The sequence below is a fragment of the Lissotriton helveticus genome, chromosome 3_1 (assembly GCF_964261635.1).
Source record: "Lissotriton helveticus chromosome 3_1, aLisHel1.1, whole genome shotgun sequence".
Lineage (NCBI taxonomy): Eukaryota > Metazoa > Chordata > Amphibia > Caudata > Salamandridae > Lissotriton > Lissotriton helveticus.
In genome coordinates this window covers 1,265,787,837-1,265,808,087 of record NC_136061.1, presented here as the reverse complement: position 1 = coordinate 1,265,808,087, position 20,251 = coordinate 1,265,787,837, and the positions used below count along the sequence as shown (strand labels likewise).

Here is a 20,251-nt window from a genome sequence, read left to right as displayed (position 1 = left end):
AAGCATCTAAAAACAAATTTGAGCTTTGAAGCAAAAGCCTTGTTTAGACTGTACTTTTATCTTTCTTTATAGCTTGGAGGGACAGTTGGAGATATAGAGAGTATGCCTTTTGTTGAGGCCTTCCGTCAGTTTCAGTTCAAGGTCAAAAAAGAAAATTTTTGTAATATCCATGTCAGTCTTGTTCCTCAGGTAAGCATAAATACATCTAACTTGTAAATGAAATAATAGCTTACCCAGTCAGTGTTTACATTGAAATGTGGAGGTTTGCATAAGACATCATATATTCAAACACGGCTGTGAACATAAGCGTTTAAGAATGAATTACACATTTCAAATGTTCATATCGAACTAATCGGTATATTTCCATATCTTGTATAATCTTAAATGTTACCATGTCTTCTAAAACGTTACGGTCTCATTCACAACTTTATTTTGAACAAGTTAAAGAAGAACTATTTTTTTAAAAACAAATTGTATTGGGTCTCCCTGATAATTAAGAGTAGATATTCACATTGTATGTATACACTGGATCTTAATTTATATATGCAGGACTTTGGAATTTTCGATTTGACATTCCGATGTTAATATAGCTTTCAGTGGCTAAAATTCCAACAAGTATGATGTCACGGCATAGAGCTGTTATTATATCTTTTTTTTCTTGTTGCATTTCCAAAAAGTTATTCGGAACTAGACCCTACAATGGGGCTTCAACAGCATAAATGATTAGAATTTGGATTTGTAATTGATGACTGTCTTCCTAGTTAACAGCAACACTCATGTAAGCATGTAAAATTGTCTCATTTTGCCAACCAGCCAAGTGCTACAGGAGAACAGAAAACAAAACCTACTCAGAACAGTGTCCGTGAACTTCGAGGACTTGGTCTGTCTCCAGACTTGGTAAGAATAACTGCATTTGATAAATACTAAATACAAATGTATTGTATGTGAATTGGTGAAAACGAAGGAAAAGCTTTCCTATAAAAAGATCTTCATGGAAAAACAATTGTGCTTTTTTTAGGTGTATGCTTGCGTTTTGCTGGCAGTTGGGGTAGGTTTTTGTGTTACTCTTTTCCACTCAAACTGCCTGCCCGTCAAGCACCCTCCCCACAGCCACAGAAATATTAGGAGAATTAGTTTATTGTTGCAATACCACGATGCCACTGCAGTGGCATTTGCTACGCAAGGGTAAATTCCTTTTCTACACAAGCAGTTTGCCTTAATGTGGGTTACTACAGCAGGAAAATGACAAATTTATGGATCCTTTTGCTGGGACTGTGTATGGTCCTAATTAAGTAGTTGAACAGCACCTTTAACTATTAGTATGGCAATGTATAATTTTCTTTGATTAGCTAGCACTACACTATTCAACGTTTTAATTGCTGTTTATGAAATAAAAAATGTTTTTTATTCCTTTAAATCATAGTGACCTCAGTACCCCCCGTCCCCCCCCCCCCCCCTCCCCAGAGCCCATCAGGAACTTTGCTCCAGTATGCCAGTCAAACTCAGATCTGGACTTTAGCAGACAGATGAGTACATATAGAAAAGATATCTACACGCTTATATTGTGACATCCCTTTATATCAGGCCTTCTCGAATAGCTTCTTGTTGCCGTCTACTTAAGTCTATTCCTTCAGCACTGTAAAGGTTATGTTTGGGACATGCACACCTTTTACCTAACAATGTTCAGACACAAAACAACCTTGAAATTGTATTTTTTGGAAAAACTTGATTACAGTTATAATTTACTCTGACAAGGTCTTGCCATCCTATCCTTTAATATCCGATCCTTCCCATTGATGGCCAGAAAACTAGCGGAGGAAATTTGATCAGCAAAAGAAAAGCAAATTTATATTACCTTTGGTTTTTATGTAGTACTTGTTGCTGCAGAATTTACTGCTTAAAAATCCTGTACATATCGGGTGTTACTCTTACCTTTCTTGATGTTACCCTTTTTGTGGATCTCAGTGTGGAAAAGTTGAGCAACCTTGCTGAAAGCCCAGCCCAATACCTAAAGGTAATGTATTGAGGTTTCTCACAGGTCTCTTCTACGGGAACATTAACACCCAGAACTGCACTCTTTTTTTAGATTTCAGTTGTCATGAAATGTGTTGCTGTGATAATGCTGTATTTGGCACACAGTAGTTCTAACTGCTGTCCTCTTGCTTGCTTCAACTATAGATTGGTAACTGTTAATGTTGAAAGTACTAAATGCTCAATAGTATACTGAATAAGACCAGCTTAGAGCTGAGCTCACTTGGGTAAAACAAGGAATATGACCTTTACATTACATAACTGTGTATTACAGGTTGTCCAAGCGATTACAATGTTCAGTTTTCCACCATTAAACCTCAGTGTAGAACTACGAGTAAAGTAATATACCTTTCTGAGGTAAACTGAAGAGTATTGATTCTCCTGCAGTTTATGAATGTAGGCAAACACAAAAAGTGGACAGTGGACCACAAAGCACTTATGCAGCACCAATTCCGAAAGTTAACCAAGTATTTATAGATAGTACACATTAGACTGTGCAGGTTTTCAAATGTGCACCCTGCCCAGAAGCACTTCCCCAACACAGGGACTATTACCAGTGGAAAAAAACTAAATCGGAACTGCACCACCATTTGAATTACAAAAAAGATTAATAATGTTCATAACTTCTACTGGGTTCTGATTCTACGAAGAAAGTTGATTTTCATGCCAGTTGTGTGATGTATCTCTTCTTTATTGTCAATCCATACAAAAAACATCAGCCAACACGTTTCATCCTGTTTGAATAGAACTTCTTTAGGACAAAATCAATTTCATGCAACCCCCGTGTCCCTGGGAGGTTGTCTAGTTGTAAGGCAATTTTGTAATCAAGATTGTCGACTGGCTTCTCTTTCAAACACTTGTATTGATCCTCTTTGTCAAATTTGGAAAAGTTATTTAAAACGAGCCAATGCGCCAGTATGTTAACATCCAAGAGACATATGGTATAGTAGCCATAGACCGGTAGCCAACGTGTGTGTTCAGATAAGAACTGGCACGTGCGGGAGGAGATTATCCACCCCAATTGATGTCCTTCAAATAAGGTGCAAATCAGTATCAATCGGGTCTCGCGATGTATCCAGGTAAAAAATGAATGTAGGCACCTTTTGAATAAACCAAAGTGTTAAACATTTATATTATTGCAGTAATTGAGATTAAAGCCACAGCGAAAGCTATTTCATGGAAAATGTAGTGTCTTATGCCATTGACTTGTTTTCTCTGCTAGGTTGTTTGCAGATGCTCCACCCCTCTTGACACTTCAGTTAAGGAGAAGATCTCCATGTTCTGTCACGTGGAACCAGAACAGGTAGGACTGGGATGTTCTTTCATTTGAGATAGGTTGCCCTTCTTCAGAAGGTTTGGGTCTGTTCTATCTTTGTGTATAAATCAGATATCTTTGGGGCATTGTGTTGAGTACTTTGCTTGTACCGGTCTGTGCTTGATGCATGTGGAAAACTTTTGTATGCAAGTTGTAGAGTCCAGTCACTGCATTAGAAAAGGTTTCAGTCCTCATCTAGCTGTAAAGGACCAAGTTATAGGCCTGGATTGCCTATGGTGTGCAGTATTTACTCTACAACAATCTGTTCTATACTATGCGTACACTTTGAAAATGACTTTGGTGCAGGTCTTGGATATAGTAGGCTGAGCTGGGAATCCGTGGTTGAAAGGTTGTTGAAGGCGTCATGGAAGTTTGGCTCAGATATTTAAACACAACTCATTAGAAAACTTGAGATTTCACAAATTCCTACTAACCACACAACCCTAAACAAGAGTACACAGTTCATAAATGGCAAATTAGAACAATATGATAAGTAAAGAGAGCACTTCAGTGCCATACTTATTGCAGCTGGTGCTATACAAATTCTGGATTGATGAGGCATACGGCAACAAAGGAATGTCACCAAAGCATATCGGCCTTCAAATCATTTTTTAAGAACTGGTTTTATGGTACAAAGTAGCAAACATCTTATAATAACACCAGAAACAATTCAGCTACCAACACTCAAATGGAGTCGTACATTTCTACATCATAATGCATTACATGGGGAAAACCTAAGTACTATATCATTCGAATAGCACAGATTCCTCCATCTGACTTCAGCTATCCTAGGGCGGGGACATTGCTGCTAGTCTAGATTATTTGATAACCTCTTGGACAAACAAGACAGGCACATCAGAAGTTACGTCATTTTTTGCTTAAATTGTGAAATGTGCCCACACCTGTTCAAATTTTCTAAGCTTCTGTCTGATTGTTGCTGCCAGCTTGTTCATGGTGAGAATATTCCGCAACTTGGTCCACCAAAGACTCAATGGCATAGTGGAAGGAGACTTCCCGAACGAAGCATCAGAAGGCCTTTATTCAGAGTTTTATATAGCGCGAACAAGATCTTTACAGATATCAGAGCGCTTCACAGAAACAGGGGGTGACATAGCATGAGGGTGACGCGACATAATATTGGGTGCAAATATAAATTTCAGTAGCATGATCGGATAGCAGTCAAGTTCTAATAGAATGACAGTAAACAATCAGATAGACGAAAATAAAAGACGATACCGAGTCTTGCATGCAACTACGATAAAAAACAGGAGAACTTATACAATAAGTATCTATAAGTTACAGGGAGCAAGGGGAAGGGGCCTCGAAATACAGTAGGCTAACATGAATAGTCTAATAATAGATATTTAGTGAGTAGCATAAAAGGATCGACTGACCATCATGTAATTGTGGCAAACAAGAGGAATAAACAAATCTAGATCATGCAAATATGACATTATTTGACATTAGACAAACATGATGCCCGTAATACCCAAGCGGCACGAAAGTCACTGAGGAACAGACATTAAAGTTCAGGTGAACTTAGCCATGAGGATGGCTTTCACCTCTTTCTTAAAGAAGGCCGTGGAGGAGATAAGCCTAGTTTCGGGAGGGAGAGTATTCCAGATCCTCGGCGCCATTCCTGAGAAGGAGCGTTTGTATGTTTTTTCCTTCCGGAATCTGCGAGGTTTCAAGAGTAGATTTTTGGAACTTCTATTGGATCTCGATCCTCCTGATATAGTTAGCTTTTGAGTGCGGTAGTTAGGTGCATTGTGGTGTACAGCCGCGTGTGCCATCACAGCAATTTTCAGTTGTATTCTGGCTTCAAAAGGCAGCCATTTCAGGGATTTCAAGTCAGGGGTTATATGAGAGTGTTTTCTTGAGCCCGTAATGAGTCTCGCGGCAGCGTTCAAAGAGGCTCTTAGGGGTGCAGTTGTTGCTAAAGGGAGACCACTGAGGGTCACAATTCCATAGTCTATGCGGGGGATGACGAGGGCTTGTACTGCATTTTGGAAGTCTTTGGCTGGGAGGAAGGGTTTCAACTTTCTCAATGTGTTTCTCAATGTGTTGCTACCAAATGTTTGTTGTAATCAGTTTACCCATAGGGGTTGTGAAATGGTATCATCATGTTTTGAGATTGTTTTGAATGATCAAGGTGCAAGCCACATTTTATATTTAGTGGCAAAACTGCCTGATAGTGGTAACATTTACTAGCCTCAAAAAGGCCATTTACAAGTGGTAAGAATTCTGGTAATACTCAACTTGGTGTGTTATTATGTGTTTCATACCCTTGGCTGAATTTCGTAAAAGGGCTTCCGTTACGGGTCAAGTTTTGCTTTGTTTAACTGTTCATTTTGTTTAATTTGGTATGAACAGGTAATCTGCGTTCATGATGTCACTTCCATTTACCGAGTTCCCCCCTTACTGGAAGAGCAGGGAGTGGTGGACTATTTCAGACGAAGACTGGACCTTCCAATTGGGAAGCAGCCCCGACGAATGCTTATGAAGTGGAAAGAGATGGCTGACCGGTAAGGAGCCTTCTCATAAATAGAGCCTTGAGCTTTGTGGGTGGGGCTTTGAACAGAACCAGACTAAATCTGCATGGGGGATGTTTTGAAGAGAGCAAGCCAACATGCATTGGCGGTGAAATGTCAGGTTTTGAAGAGAGCATCCAGAAATAATGTCCCAGTGGCAGTGATGTTTCAAAAGAACTTGAAGACAAAAGGTGCATTTTTGGTCACTAATTTAAAGTGAGCTCTGGCAAAATGTGCTAGGGAAGACTTTGAGTGAACCACAATATAATGTGCTCCATTAATGGGGTGAGAGAGCTGCCTTGAAGAGAATCCAGACAAAATGTGTTTTGAGTTTTCAGAGTGGTGTTTTGAAGATGAACACATTTAAATGTGCCCAGAGGTAGCTTTCAAAGCCATCCCAGGCAAAAGGTGCCCAATGGAAGGTTCCATAAAATAAGAACATTTGTGTATGGTCATACTATTCTCCCGGTTAATAAAATTAGTAGAAGTATATGTTTGAAAATGACTCATTTTAATAAACTAAATTAACATATATGGATGGTGAGAGAGTTTAATTGAAAATGCTTAAAGTGCTTCTTTCAAATACTTTCTCTTTGCCTATTTAAAAACGTAACATTTCATGTTTGGGATGAAACCAAGTTGAAATATTTTGCATGCTATTCCTAAAAACGAATTCTGGATATAGATCAGTCTTTTAATATAAAATTATTATAAAACATGCAAGGTTGGTGGATATGAACACCATAGCAACTACACTTACCACAGACAAATGAAGACTCATGACTTTACGGGTATGATGTTGGTTGGACATCAATTTGAGAATATGTACTTTTTTAAAAACAAATTAGACTCTATTTATGCATTCTCATCTTATTTCAGAATTGTGAAGAAATATTTGTAATTGTAAAGGATACTATTTTGTAATGATATCTTCTTATTGGTGTATTTATATGTGCTTTTGTGGTTATTTTTAATATGATCGCATAAAGATGATGATTATGATGACTCAGCCTTTGCTTTTGGGAGTACATCTATTTGGCTGTGTTCCTTCGGCCAATAAACTCTAAAATATTGATTGGCAGTATTGTGCAGTAGATATGCAAGTCTAAAATAGACTAATTCCCCTTCTTCATGAGTAAGAACTGAGATTTATTTTTTTACATCTTTAGGCACTCATTTTTATTCAACTATGAATATGTACTTAAAGTTGATGTTTTTTGTTTTAATTTGTCATGTTCTTGACTTTGGTATGGTATATGCCATCGGTGTGGGATTTCTATTCTTTCTGCATCTAAGGGAGAAGTTTTAAAATAATTCAGCAGGTTCCAATGCAAAACATTGTGGGTACAGCTTGTGGAGATGTACTATATCTTATGTGAATGGATATGTTCTATGTTGGTTGAGTGCGTTGACTTCAGTGACATGTCAGATGATGTTGGTGTTTTATGGGTAAGATCAAGAGGGCTGTGACAAATTGCTTGTATGTCTTCTATGGTAGTAGACACATCATTTGCCTTATAGATGTGTGTGTGTTTAGGTGGGATCAGCTGGTGTAAATGTTTTAGGAGGTTTAAACAACAGCATATAGTATGGCCATGGAGAGAGCACTGTTATAAGCATGGTAGTACCTAACTACTGTACTGTTGGATGCGATGTTCCTTAACTTCACTTTTAAATTGTATGTTCATAATTTATTGCATTTTACACTGTTTAGATGCCTCCACATGCCAGCTAGGAAGTCACTGAGCATATCTGCTGTTTTGTTTGCCTAACCACAGTAGTTAGGCTGCATCTTTCTGTTCACAGTGACTGCCAAACAGCCCCAACATAAGGCAAGTCAAAAGCATTCATTAGTATTTGGAGTGAACAGCCTTGCCCATGACCTGCTGAGCACTCACCCATGCAACACTATATCAATGGTTAGTACCGCTCCTCAACCACGTTTCCCTCCTAGGTGCCTATGCAAAATGTGTTCATGGCGTAATTGTTGAGCGGTGGGAATGTCTTTTTCTTTCCAGCTTCAGTTGAGATCCAGCAGGTGTTCTCCCCTGAGAACTTGTTTGCGTGGTCGTACAGATTCTGAGGGCATAACATTGTCAATTATGAAAAATATTATTGTGATGTGATGGTATGGAAAAAGTAAAGTTTAATTTATAGTAATCACAGCAGAGAGATTTGCAATAAGTCGTTCTATCTTGATTGCAGAGCTGATCGCTTGCTTGAGACGTGCTCCATCGCGCTTGTTGGCAAATACACAAAATTTTCAGACTCGTATGCATCCGTCATTAAGGCATTGGAACATTCTGCCCTGGCAATAAACCACAAGCTCGAGATAAAGGTACATTGTCAAGACTTTGTTAAATATATCTTTTTGAAAAAGACATGTGTGCATACTCGCAATTGATATTTATTTTGCACTAAGTACATGTAATATGTTTGCCTCAGGAATTATTGTAAACTGAATTTTAGATCATGCTTCAAATAATGTTGATTATTAGTAGTGTTTAGGACGTTTCCAGTAACATGATTCCAAATTAAAATGCAATTTTAACAGGGAAATATGCCTATGAGATGCATCACTCTTTCGTTTTTATTTTTTAGACTTGAGCCAATAAGATAGAGGATTGCATATTTGACTGAAGATTTGCTGCAGCTCAGTGTTTTGAACAAAAATCGTAGTATGTGTAGTTAAACTGCAGGAAAAAGAAAACTAATCTTGCTCCTGATTAACTTGCGACAACACTTCTGCCTTCCATGAAGGTTTTAGAAATAGTGCATTGCTGTAAGGATGCCACCCTCTAAAAAGATATTGTTAAACCCTGACGATCCTGTTGGACAGACAACCATCTCAAACCTGCACGAGGTCTGCCTTTGGTGTCAAAACCTGAAGCACAAATCAGTTGTGTGAAGGGTGCAGCCTGATGGACACCTAAGCTGTAGGAATGCGCCCCTTTTTGACATGGTCACCCCCACTTTTTGCCTGGCTTTTGATATGATTTTGACTAGAAGTGCACTGGATTTCTGCTAACCAGGTACCCAGGGCCAGATCTCTTTCCTAAACCTGTACAATTGTTTTGCACCAATTGGCAATACCTTTAGCACTCTCTAAGTCCCTAGTAAATGCTATGTTTCGTACCTTGGGCATAAGGAACTAAAAAAGGGTCTCTCAGGGCTGCAGCACGAATTGTACCTCCCTTAGAGACCCTTCGCTAAACGCATGCAGGACTGACATAGCAGGCTGCGTGTTTTGGCGCAGACAAGTGAACATGGCATGACACCAATCACTGTGTGCCATGCCCCTAACAACTAACAGGTGATGTGGAATTTTCTGCTTGACTATATTTCCTACATATCCTTAGTTCCTCACATTCTGAAAATGCTACATCAGGACTGGTCCCTCGCCATTCTTATAGCCACAGAACGGCCTTGTAAGGTGTGCTTATGTAGACCTTGTACAACCCTGTGTCCCCCACTCAGTTTACCTCTCGGTGCTGACCTGCATTCCAGGTCGCACGGTCCTGCATCCCAACCTCCAGTGCCTCCACCTTCAAGCCTGGAGATTAAGCGGGGGCATATGCGCTCCTATCACTTGCAGCCAGAGGTGGGTGACGTCATCTTGTCACCCTGATGTCCCTACAGAAAGTGTGCATATGCAGGTAGATGGAACCATATTGTTGCCTTGTGTGCTTACCTACCCAGTGCCCCTGAATTTCAAGATCCTATTATGAACTAGGGTCTGGTTAGATTCTTTAAAAATCTGTCCTTGAAAAGCAAACTACCTTAGCCTCATGCAAATAATATGACAGAGCAGCTTCCCTAGTTACTCAACTGGCAGGGCATATAGTTAATTGTTTGCAGTTTAAGTTCTCTGACATCATATGTTTTCTTGTTATTTATAAAAAAAACTGTGCAAAAGCAACGTTTTCATTCGTCTACAATTCTGTATCGGTTGTGGCTAATTGCTTTAAAACTGTATTTTTAAGAGCGACTATATTGCTTCTTATAGGCATATTTTCGGTTTCAATTTGCATTTAATTAGACATCATATAGGTCTTGCCTATTCAGCACAAGCGCTTGCTCTCAAGAGATGCTGAATCTACTGTATGGGCATTCAGCACGCCCATCGCTTTTGATTGGTTCCTTCATGTGCTTTTCAAAAATCCTTTGTTTTCATTGGTGAATAGCTTACTCCTTTTACTCTTTTAGCCACACCCTGGCGACTACCACTGTTACATGCATAATTCCATGATCAGCCACATGCTTACTGTCGCAAACTATTTTTTCTTTTCTCTGGGCTCCTTTTGTGAATTTCCGGCTCATGTTCCCTGCTCTTGCTGGTAGCTCCGGGTGCTACCACGTATCCCGATTTTCATTTACCCATTGCCGGTGTTATCTCTAGCCCCTCCCCCACCCCCTTCTCATGATGTTGAAGTTGTAAACTCCCTGCTCCTCTCCTGTTGTCCATGTTGACCACCTTCTGACTCCTGGACATAACCAAGTCCTTCGAACTGCCTGTAACAGCCTTCCCTGAGTGCGTCAGTGTCTCAGGCAAGCTGAATAATGGAAGTGACATCGCGGCTTGCACTCCCTGCCTCTGCAGCATTATTAATTGATTTGCCCAGAATCACAGGACATTGAGCCGACGCTGAGACTACAACCTGCTTCCCCAGGTCCAAATTCTGCAGCTCTAGCCATTAGGCCACATATGTTCCTGGAGCACTAACTGCTCCGTTATATTTTCTTTGTTGGTCACCAATGGGAGCAGGGATGTTCAGAGCCAAATGGAGCCTACAGCTCCCAGAGGCTGCTGTGCACCTTCCGCTCTGTTGCTGCGTCTCGGGCTTTTCAGATGGGCACATTGGAGGAGGCAGCAGGGTAAAGCCAGGGCGCCCTACGGGCTTGTTACCTATGGCTTACCGCCATGGTGCCTTAACTGATTGGATAGCCACTGGTGCTGCAGTGTTGATGTTACTTGTGTTTGTATCCCGCCTGAGGCAACGAGTGGGACCACCGTCCCTGTTCACGCAGGTGGACCTGCTGCTGCTGTTGTATTTCAGTAGGTTTCATCACCCGGGAACTGCTTATTGGATCTGTTATGACTAAGGCAGTTTGGGCTCATAGTGGACACGATCCAGAGGGGAAGGTACGGCGTGCGTTCTGATCCGGCACATTGCAGGAGGCAGCAGGGTAAAGCCAGGGCACTCTAAGGGCTTGTTACCTATGGCTTACCGCCATGGTGCCTTAACTGATTGGGTAGCCACTGGTGCTGCAGTGTTGATGTTACTTGTGTTTGTATCCCGCCTGAGGCAACGAGTGGGACCACCGTCCCTGTTCACGCAGGTGGACCTGCTGCTGTTGTATTTCAGTAGGTTTCATCACCTGGGAAATGCTTATTGGATCTGTTATGACCAAGGCAGTTTGGGCTCATAGTGGACACGATCACAAGGGGAAGGTAAGTCGCGCGTCCTGATCCGAGCTTGCATGACGCACTCGCAGGAGCCACAAGTCTCCAGTCTCCACCAACTGGGTTTAATTCCGGGATCCTGGCTACAGACAGTGGGCCAGCTTGCGGTGAGTTACAGATTACAAGGCAGCAGGGACAGAGGTAGGCAAAAGGACAGCTGCTAAGACCCCTGGTTCTCTTTCTTCACTTTATTCCCCTTCCGTACATGTGTGAAACTAACACAATTTGCTTGGTCTCCACTTCCCCTCCGTGTTGCTGCGTTTCGAGTTTGACAGGCTGTTTTCTTTCTGTTTGGGTGTTAAGCTTCTCAGTTATAAAATTATTTTAAGAAAATAATGATCTGAGAGCGCAACATTCTTCCCACCATACTATCTGAGTGTTGTATCTTGGGTCACTTCATTTGCTTTGTTTGAAGATTCTGTTTTGTGTTTGTTGGAAAAAACATTTAAAGTGTATCAGTTCTGTGTGACTGTTTTCCCCCAATGGTGCTATTAACCATAAGTGAATCATTTGCACCAGCTTAATGGCATCTTAAGTTTACACTGTAACAATTTCAGACTCTGGTTTTTGTTTTCTCGAGGCCGCGCGGTCTTTTCCGCTCACTCCGTTTCTCTTTGCCTCTATCGCTTGTTTTCCAGAGCGCCATGCTGCCTTGACGGTTGGTCGACCAAGCCGTTCTCGTTTCTCCCTTTCCCCACTGCAATCATAAAATAAACAGCAGGTAGAAGAGGCATTTCCAGGGCCAGCTTACCCTCGCTCTCTTTGTCTTTTTTTATCTCTCTTTTTTTGCAATTGTATATAGCACAAACTCAACCGAAGGTATTGGAAAGCTTAACATGAGTACCAGTTCTATTTCAAACAGACATATTTTTATGGGTTTGCCCTTAGACTCACGATCCCGAAACTCCAATGAATTGCTTTTTAACAGAGGATGGTTGCCAAAACCCTACTTTAGGTGTGTTGTACACAACCTCATTAAAACAAAAGTGTGTAAGTACTTTCCTTGTAATACTGCCTGACTTTGTGAACCATTCCATGAACAGATTATAAACTGAATGGAGGGAAAATCTTTGATAATCTAGTTCCCAGACTTTATTTTCACTCCACTTTATTATGAAAAGATCTTCTCCATTACTGGAAGACCGAGAAACTCGCATTTTCTGGTACGCCTTTCGCATAAGCTGCCCAAACAAGAATTAGTAGCAAAACAATGTTTTTGCTAGCTGCTCCCTACAATGCAAGCCCAAATTCTAAAAAGGGCTGAATGGTAGGGTGACCAAGCATCCCTGATTTGCCAGGACAGTCCTGGGTTTCACCAGCTGTCCTGACAGATTTCAAATATGGGTCAATATGTTTTCAGTGAGGGTCGATGGCAAACTCTGGAGGCACAGTTTTATATGTCACAAAGCAATACTAGTTAGCAGGTCTTATTAGAAAGTTGTTTAAATAACATGCTTGATACTGAGTTTAAAAACAGACTTTTAATTTATTCCCTTATGGCCTCCTCTGTATTTCTATATTGATGAATGCTGCCATGTTGTGCCCCTGGTGTGATGTTGAATTAGCCCTTCTATTCTTTTGTGTGAAATGTCCTGATTTTTTTCTTTGAAAATCTGGTCACCCTGCTGAGTGCTGGTTCTCAAAATGACCCATGCGCTCATAACCACCTGGAGGGAGAGATGTGTGGTTGGGTATTAACCATTTTTTAATGTTGATATATACCATTCTTTAGAAAAAATACCTGAACTAATTAAAGCTACTTAGCATGGACATTTTAAAGAAAAAATATATTTAACTTTTAGCAAACATCTATACATTCATGCACAGCCCCCATTCATTCATTTATCTACTCATCTATCATCCATAATTCTCCCATTCGTCCACTGATATGGCACTAACCCATCCCCGATGCACAGCCACCATCACTTACCCAGTATCCATTCACCCATGGTCTTTACCCTTCCACACTGCCTGTCCTCGTATCTCTTCAATATCAACAGTCAAACAGTGTGCAGAGGCAGTTGTAGCCTGGAGAGTGCTGGGCGAGGTCATATATTAACACTTAAACACCACCTCTAAGTACAGGCTATACATCTCTTTAAAAATCTCTTATGATTCCCAAAAGCAAGACCTATTTGCTATGCCATAACACATCGGTAAAAGAAATTGCCCTTTACAATTCCAAAAGCCCTAACTCAAACAAATGTGAGACCGGTTGCATTTCCAATGCTTGTTTTTACTCTTAGCTTGCAAACGTTCTCCATCTCTTTATTGATTTCTCTCTCCCCTTTCTAGGCCATGGTTCTTTTCACGCCATCTTAAACCCACAGTCTCCCTATCTGGTCTGCATTGCTAATGTGCTGCTACTTAGTAAGCAACCACTTGGCTTTTCTCTGCAGCATATGCAGCTAATCAATGTTGTCCACTTTCCCCTAAATGCTCTCCCTGTATGTGAATTTCGCATATGATGGGGACTTGGGTAGAAGTAAGTAAAAGCTGTCTGTTAATTAGAATGTTTCCTAGTCATTCCTCCTGTGTCCCTGTGGAGCACACCTTTACTTTGACTATTCTGTGTAGCTTCAGCTTTGGCAACATAAATGGTGTACAGGGTGCTCTGAGTGAAAAACATGACCAGCCATGCAGCCCTGGTCATCAGTTGTTTCCTTAGCTGTTGACCTGATGCTTTTAATTCAGACCATCATAGATATCTTCAGATAGAATGTAAATTGAGTTGACATGTTGGGCGCATACAAAATAGCAACTATAATAATTTGTGGTAAATCGTAGATTTAAGTGGTCAAGTTCAACAGTTTTATTTCAAGAAGTTGGATCTCGTAGTATTTTTCATGTGTCTCACAGCTATGTTTATATAAGACATTGCTGATGTTGAGTAATGTTTACCTTCGCAGTATATTGATTCAGCTGACCTGGAACCAGTTACTTTACAAGACGAGCCTGTTCGGTATCACGAGGCCTGGCAGAAGCTATGCAGTGCAGAGTATGTTTTAATATTATTAAGATAATTCTTTTGCCACTGTGTTAATGGTACTTCAGTCTGGTTTGAGAGACATAAATATCCATAAACTATGCATATGTATACTATCTGTATTCACCAGTATCTCATAGAGTGCTTAAAAACATGTTCTTGTTTGAGGGTGAGAAAGCCTCTTTGATCAACACTGTACTGAGGCTTTATTTATAGACATTGAACAGGACCCTAGAGTTCTATACACCTGGGCATTGCCTTAAATGCTTAATAGGGTAACATTGACAACATGTTCTTCCGTTACAATTGTGAATGTCCTCGCATTGTTGGTCCTTGTGCATCTATAAGAACAAAACACTTAAAATATGTATATTTAAATATATTAGCAATTCATAGGTTATTGTGTCTGAGCCTCCTCTGCTACATAGGTTTTAATCCTTTGTTGAAGGAGTGCACCTTTCATAGCGAGTTTTTAGAAATGCATGTCATTACCCCCTTTGAAGCAGGGAAGGGGAATATAACCGTACCTGTACTCCAGCTTTTCAAAAACTCAAGATCACTTTAAAGGTATAATTTGTATGCCTTTTTTCAGTGGTGTCCTCGTACCCGGAGGATTTGGTGTTCGAGGTACAGAAGGGAAAATTCAAGCGATTTCCTGGGCAAGAAAACAGAAGAAGCCGTTTCTGGGTGTGTATTCAGTACTAAGTGAGCTGTCACAACTTTTCCTAAGAGCATGCATACTAATCTGAGAAAGGAAAGCATAGTCTTCATATTGGGATATTGATTGATCACCATAAAACCTGAAAAGACTATTACAGGACTGCGTAGAACTTATATCTAGAAATGTAATCGCTATAGAGTTGTCTATTGTAACTTGAAAACAAGTCCATCACAGCTGTAAATAAATCAAAAGTAAATAAATCAGAAGTTGAAAATGTTACACTGCAGCTTCAGTTGAAGCAAGCCACACCATGGCTGTCCAGTCATAGCTTTCACAGGCAGCTAGTCTCTTCCTTCTTTTCTTCTTTTGTCCAGCTTTGCTCTGCACGATCCTAGAGCACTAAGCCCTGCCATGTTTGTCTGACAAGAAACCTTTATGCATATATAAGTTTTACATTTTCACTTGACATTTTACTTCTTTGCTGATGATTTTCCTGTGGCTAACTCGAAATTACATTGTTACAGCTTTTATCCTTAAAATGCCATTACTTTGTGTAAGGTGATCTTCATGTAATGGAAATATACGAAAGGTCACAATGCTTTGTGTTTTTTTTTGCACCTGACCATACATTCTAATGGATACTTCTAAATGCAGATTCCTCGCTTTGTGAATCGGGAATCCAGACACTTTTCAGCAGTACCTCTGTGCACCAGTAGGTAACGTCATGCATCTTCTCACTGACATCGTTCCACTCCAGAAGTGACGGGCAAATCTGCATATAAATGGCACTCATGCGTGTTGTCCCTTCCTTCTTTCGGTGCCTTGAAACTCAAACCAGACCTTTTTCCTAACCTTTTAGCTGGAATTTTCATCATAAATTAACCAGTGTGCAAGAGACTAGAGGTTCAAACCCTGCAGGGACTGTGCCGAACAGATGTCTGTGACACACCAGCACAAAGTCTGTTTGTGGTGCCTGGGGTCAGACCACGATTCCAAGGGCTGTGGTGACTGCACCCAGATGGACCCAAAAGTTATACAGGAACACAAAACTAAACTCTACATGGCCAACCACAAGAGGCCCCTTATTGTGAGTAGTCGAAGTAAAAAGGCAGGTCCCGCTCCCGAAGATGTTCCTGCGGCAGGTCATCGCCATGGTCATAGTTTTTTGGTACGTTGAAAAAGAAACAAAAAAAATCCAGGCAGGAAACTCCTCCTTCCCACCACTCTCAAACTCCTTGTACTTCTCGGTTCTTGTTCTCGATCGCCATCGGAGCTAATTTGGTCCCTGGTCCCGACGCACACTGACTTCACAGGTCTTTAATCAATGTTGCAGCAATTAGAAACCTTCAAAGACGCCTTGCTGGGGATCTTCTACACTTTACTGGCTCCCTCAGGCATTCCTTCGGGCCCCAAGGAACCGCAGGAGCCCCCAGTCTGACTGTACTGGCAGGTCTGCCCTCCGAACCATCTGTGTCCCTTGGATCCACATTGAATCCAGAACCAACTTCGGTGCCTGTTCCAGTCCCGATACCTCCAACTGTGCTCATCCCGTTCACATTGACACGAACGCCACAAGAGGATGTATATAGCCTATAATACTTCTTTCACTGTTGTGATACGAAGGACAGCTTTAATATTAGACTTCCAACTTCCACCAACTTCCAACCGTAGAAGTTTAAACAAATGTATTAACTGAAGTCTTACAGCTTGGCCCTTTACCCTTCAACAAGGCACTAACTTACACTGTTTTGGGCACTAAGGCCAAGCCCTCTTCAGGAATACCCGGGAATAGGCATGTTGCCCATCGCTGTTGCCCCGCACCTGTCAAATCTGCCTTCCTGGCACAGTATCCCACTCTTGAGGGCGAGGTGGTCAAAGCTTCCAAAAGCACGGTCAACCCAAACGCTTTTCCTACCACTCCTCCTGATCGTGAGTCCAAACAAATCAAGCATAATCTGCTTCATGAGCCTTACTGTATCATCGATCAATGTCTGCTGCCTATTTGGCTGTCATTCCGGATGCTCTTTGGGATACAGTAGCTCAGGTTTTACTGGCTATTCCAGATTGCCTTCAGGTGTCTCTCTAGCAGGTTGTGATACGGCAACATTTGTAAGAAGCTCAGGACTGGACACAACTGGTTGTTTGGGATGTGCCATGGGCACCATTTTGGCTCTCTCTCACAGTGCCTGGTTGAGATCCACAGGTTTCTCTGGGTAATTCCTCATATTTATAGTAGACATGCCATTCAATGGATCCCTCCTTTTTGGAGATAAAGCCGCCTATGCCTTAGAGTACTTTTAAAGAGAGCTGAGCCACAGCGCATTACTGGGGCGTGTCCGCTTCCACAAAGCAGTTCAACCAGCAATTTTGACCACTTCATGGATATTGTAGAGGTTTTCCCATCCATCAACGCCACACTCTTCTTCCAGTTCACCAGGTTTTTCAACCTTTTTGTAGCAGAGGATACAGTCCCAGAGACCATGAGGTCAGCTGGAGCAGTATGCTGCTTGGTCCCCTGCTCATCCAGCGGCTGCAACCACAAAACCGCTTTAGTATACCCTTGACGGCACACAGCTACCCTGTCAGAGCCAGGATCCGATATTTCCGCCAGGAATGACCAAAGGGGTCATATAGAAAATTCCAGTTCCGGGAGTCAGTACTGAGTGTTACACCCGCTACTTCTTGTGCCAGTGAAGGATGGAGGCCTTCGTCCTATTTGAGATCTCCACCCTTTCAATGCCCTTCTCCGAAAGGACTCATTCAAGTTGCTAGTGCTAACCCAGGTCTAGTCTATCCTGGACTCTGGAGACAGGATGGTAACCTTGGACCTGCAGGGCTCTTATTTTCACATCCCTGTCTTACAGCCCACAGGCACTACCAGCGGTTCACTATTTCACAAGAGCATTATCAATTTGCATTGCTCCCCTAAGTCTTTCCAGCCACCCTCTGGTGTTCACGAAAGGGGTGGCGGTGGTCACAGCACATCTGTGGAGAGTGAGATAGCCAGTCTTCCTCTACCGCAATGACTGGTTGCTCAAGGAGAGCTTGCCCCAGGTAGCGTCGACCTCCTCCAGACTACAGCGAACCTTCTAACATCAGTGGTAGTCACTTTCGAGACCTAGTCACACCTGACTCATTCACAGACGCTCCCTTTAGTCAGAGCCATTCTGTATATGCTACAATCTCATGCCTTTCCCCATAAACAAAGAGTCGAGGACATTATGGCTATGATCCCGATGTTTCAGCCTCTGTCTTGGACCTCAGGATGACTCTAGCTTTCTGGGATTGTTGGCCTCCTGCATTCTGATAATGTCACATGCCTTTTGTCACATGCCTTTTGTCACATGGAGGCTCTGCATTGGCCACAATTGACACAACTTCAGAAAATGTGTTTGATTGAATCCAGATAGTGGAGCAGACTGTAAAAGATCTGCAGTGAGGACTACTGGTTCACGGTTGGATTAGCGGCAGGCCCCTTTCTCAATGCCACCCAGTGCTGTCAGTGGTCATGGATGAATTGCTGCTTGCTTGGCAAGGCCATCTGAGAGAGGTGGAGATCAGAGGGCTCTTATCTCTGGTAGAGACTTTACTACACAACTGCTTGTTGGAGTTGAGTGATTCTCTTGGTGTTCAAAGCATTCCTGCCTACCATGAAAGGACACGGGGTGCAGGTGCTCATGGGGAGCACACTGCCCTGTGGTACTGTAACAAGTATAGCAGGTTGAGTCTTGGGCCTTGTGTCAGGAAGGTTTGCGACTATGGAAGTGGCTGGACTATCAAGGGGTTTCCCTGGTTGCGAACCACCTATTGGGATCTTTAACTGCCAGGGTAAATTAACGTAGGCAGAGGCAACGAGCGGATCACTAATGCAATTACACCTGGAGGTGGAGCAGCAGGCCCGTCTTCCAGTAGAGGGAAGAACTGTGGCTCAATCTTTTTGCCACGGCTGAGAACATGCAATGTCAGCACTTTTGCGGACCGAAGTTTCCAAAGCAGATCTCGCTTGGAGTCCTGTTCCATATAGAGTGGACTTCAGCACCCCTGATTACTTTCCTATCACTGCCTCTCATATCCCGCAGTTGCTGCATGCGTGCCATGTAGAAGTTAAGTGCCCAAAAGCTGGATAAAAGGACAGAAGTTCTCATCGTATAGAAAGTTCCCTCACCATGAGGCAAATAAAAAAAACATGTTTCTCATTCAGTGTCCACACTTGACAATATGGTTGTAAAATATTAATTGGGACCATTTTGTAAAAGTGCCAAAGCACGAACAATTTCTAAACAAGTAGGCCAGTATACATTTCTAAACAAGTAGGCCTGCATAAATCACATTGTCTAGTGGTATAAACACCTAAAGTAAAACTACATGTTAATTGGTGTCTAATTACCATTTACCATTTTTACATGTTGCACAAACAAAGAATGTAGCCATGAACACTTTAAGTTGTTTTTACTGTTCCTTTATCTACTACTTCTTAAGGCTGCATCTCAAAGGCATTTTTATATTTCCAAGGATTGGTGGTACAGACATGAGTTTATGGCTCACCAAGGATGACACTGCTTTTTCCTCTAAAGCGTTCATGTTGGCGCAGAGATTTTCCTTATACCAGAGTAATCTGGTTCTCGGGTCTTGCAGCTCTTCATTGTGTTTCCCGGGTGCAAGGTAAGCATATCTACTAGGGTCGTTCAGGGTTCCCTGCTTAAATCAATAAATTATATTTACAAGAAGCTCTGTAAGTTGTCTGCAATGTGATTTATACATGCTGCTGGCAGGTTCTTATTTTTGTTTTCCCACTTCAGCAGCTTGCTGAAAGATGTTTGTAGGAAAGTGGATTATTATGTGGTGTGAATGCTAGACCTCACCCTATAATATTGTAATAATGTCACAATTTCTTTCAGGTCCAGTTAGGTTTCTTCAGTAAAACCTCTAGCTCAGTCCTAGGTAGCTGTGGCATAGAGCAGTCCTGTTTAGTCAAACGAACAAGTGTAAAGTAGTACCTAGACAGTCAGTAAGGAAGGGGGGCATGGCAAGCATGCCATGATGGCGGTCCGAGTCTGCTAGAGCTCCGGTGCCGCCGGGGGGCAAAACATCCTGTAAGTCGTGCCTGGGGGACGACATACGCCACTACGGGACGGGAGCCGCCTCTGCAGAGCCCCTATACGACTCTGTGAAAATCCGGAGATCGCACGAGCCCGGAACGCCGAACGGACGTCGATTGGGGCCTAGCTCCGGGTCACAAGCCGGGACCTCGAGTGGTGGACGT

General features: G+C 42.0%; 1 protein-coding gene across 3 annotated transcripts in view; it reads left to right on the top strand.

Annotated features, from left to right (window-relative positions):
- Nucleotides 1-20,251, top strand: part of CTPS1 (CTP synthase 1) — a 225,444-nt gene that overhangs the window by 72,166 nt on the left and 133,027 nt on the right. For all 3 annotated transcript variants that reach the window (XM_078681909.1, XM_078681910.1, XM_078681911.1), the window contains exons 5-11: nucleotides 73-189; nucleotides 814-897; nucleotides 3,254-3,334; nucleotides 5,720-5,871; nucleotides 8,083-8,215; nucleotides 14,251-14,339; nucleotides 14,920-15,014. In XM_078681909.1, the coding sequence (XP_078538035.1) occupies nucleotides 73-189; nucleotides 814-897; nucleotides 3,254-3,334; nucleotides 5,720-5,871; nucleotides 8,083-8,215; nucleotides 14,251-14,339; nucleotides 14,920-15,014 (751 nt within the window). The remainder of the gene's footprint in view (nucleotides 1-72; nucleotides 190-813; nucleotides 898-3,253; nucleotides 3,335-5,719; nucleotides 5,872-8,082; nucleotides 8,216-14,250; nucleotides 14,340-14,919; nucleotides 15,015-20,251) is intronic.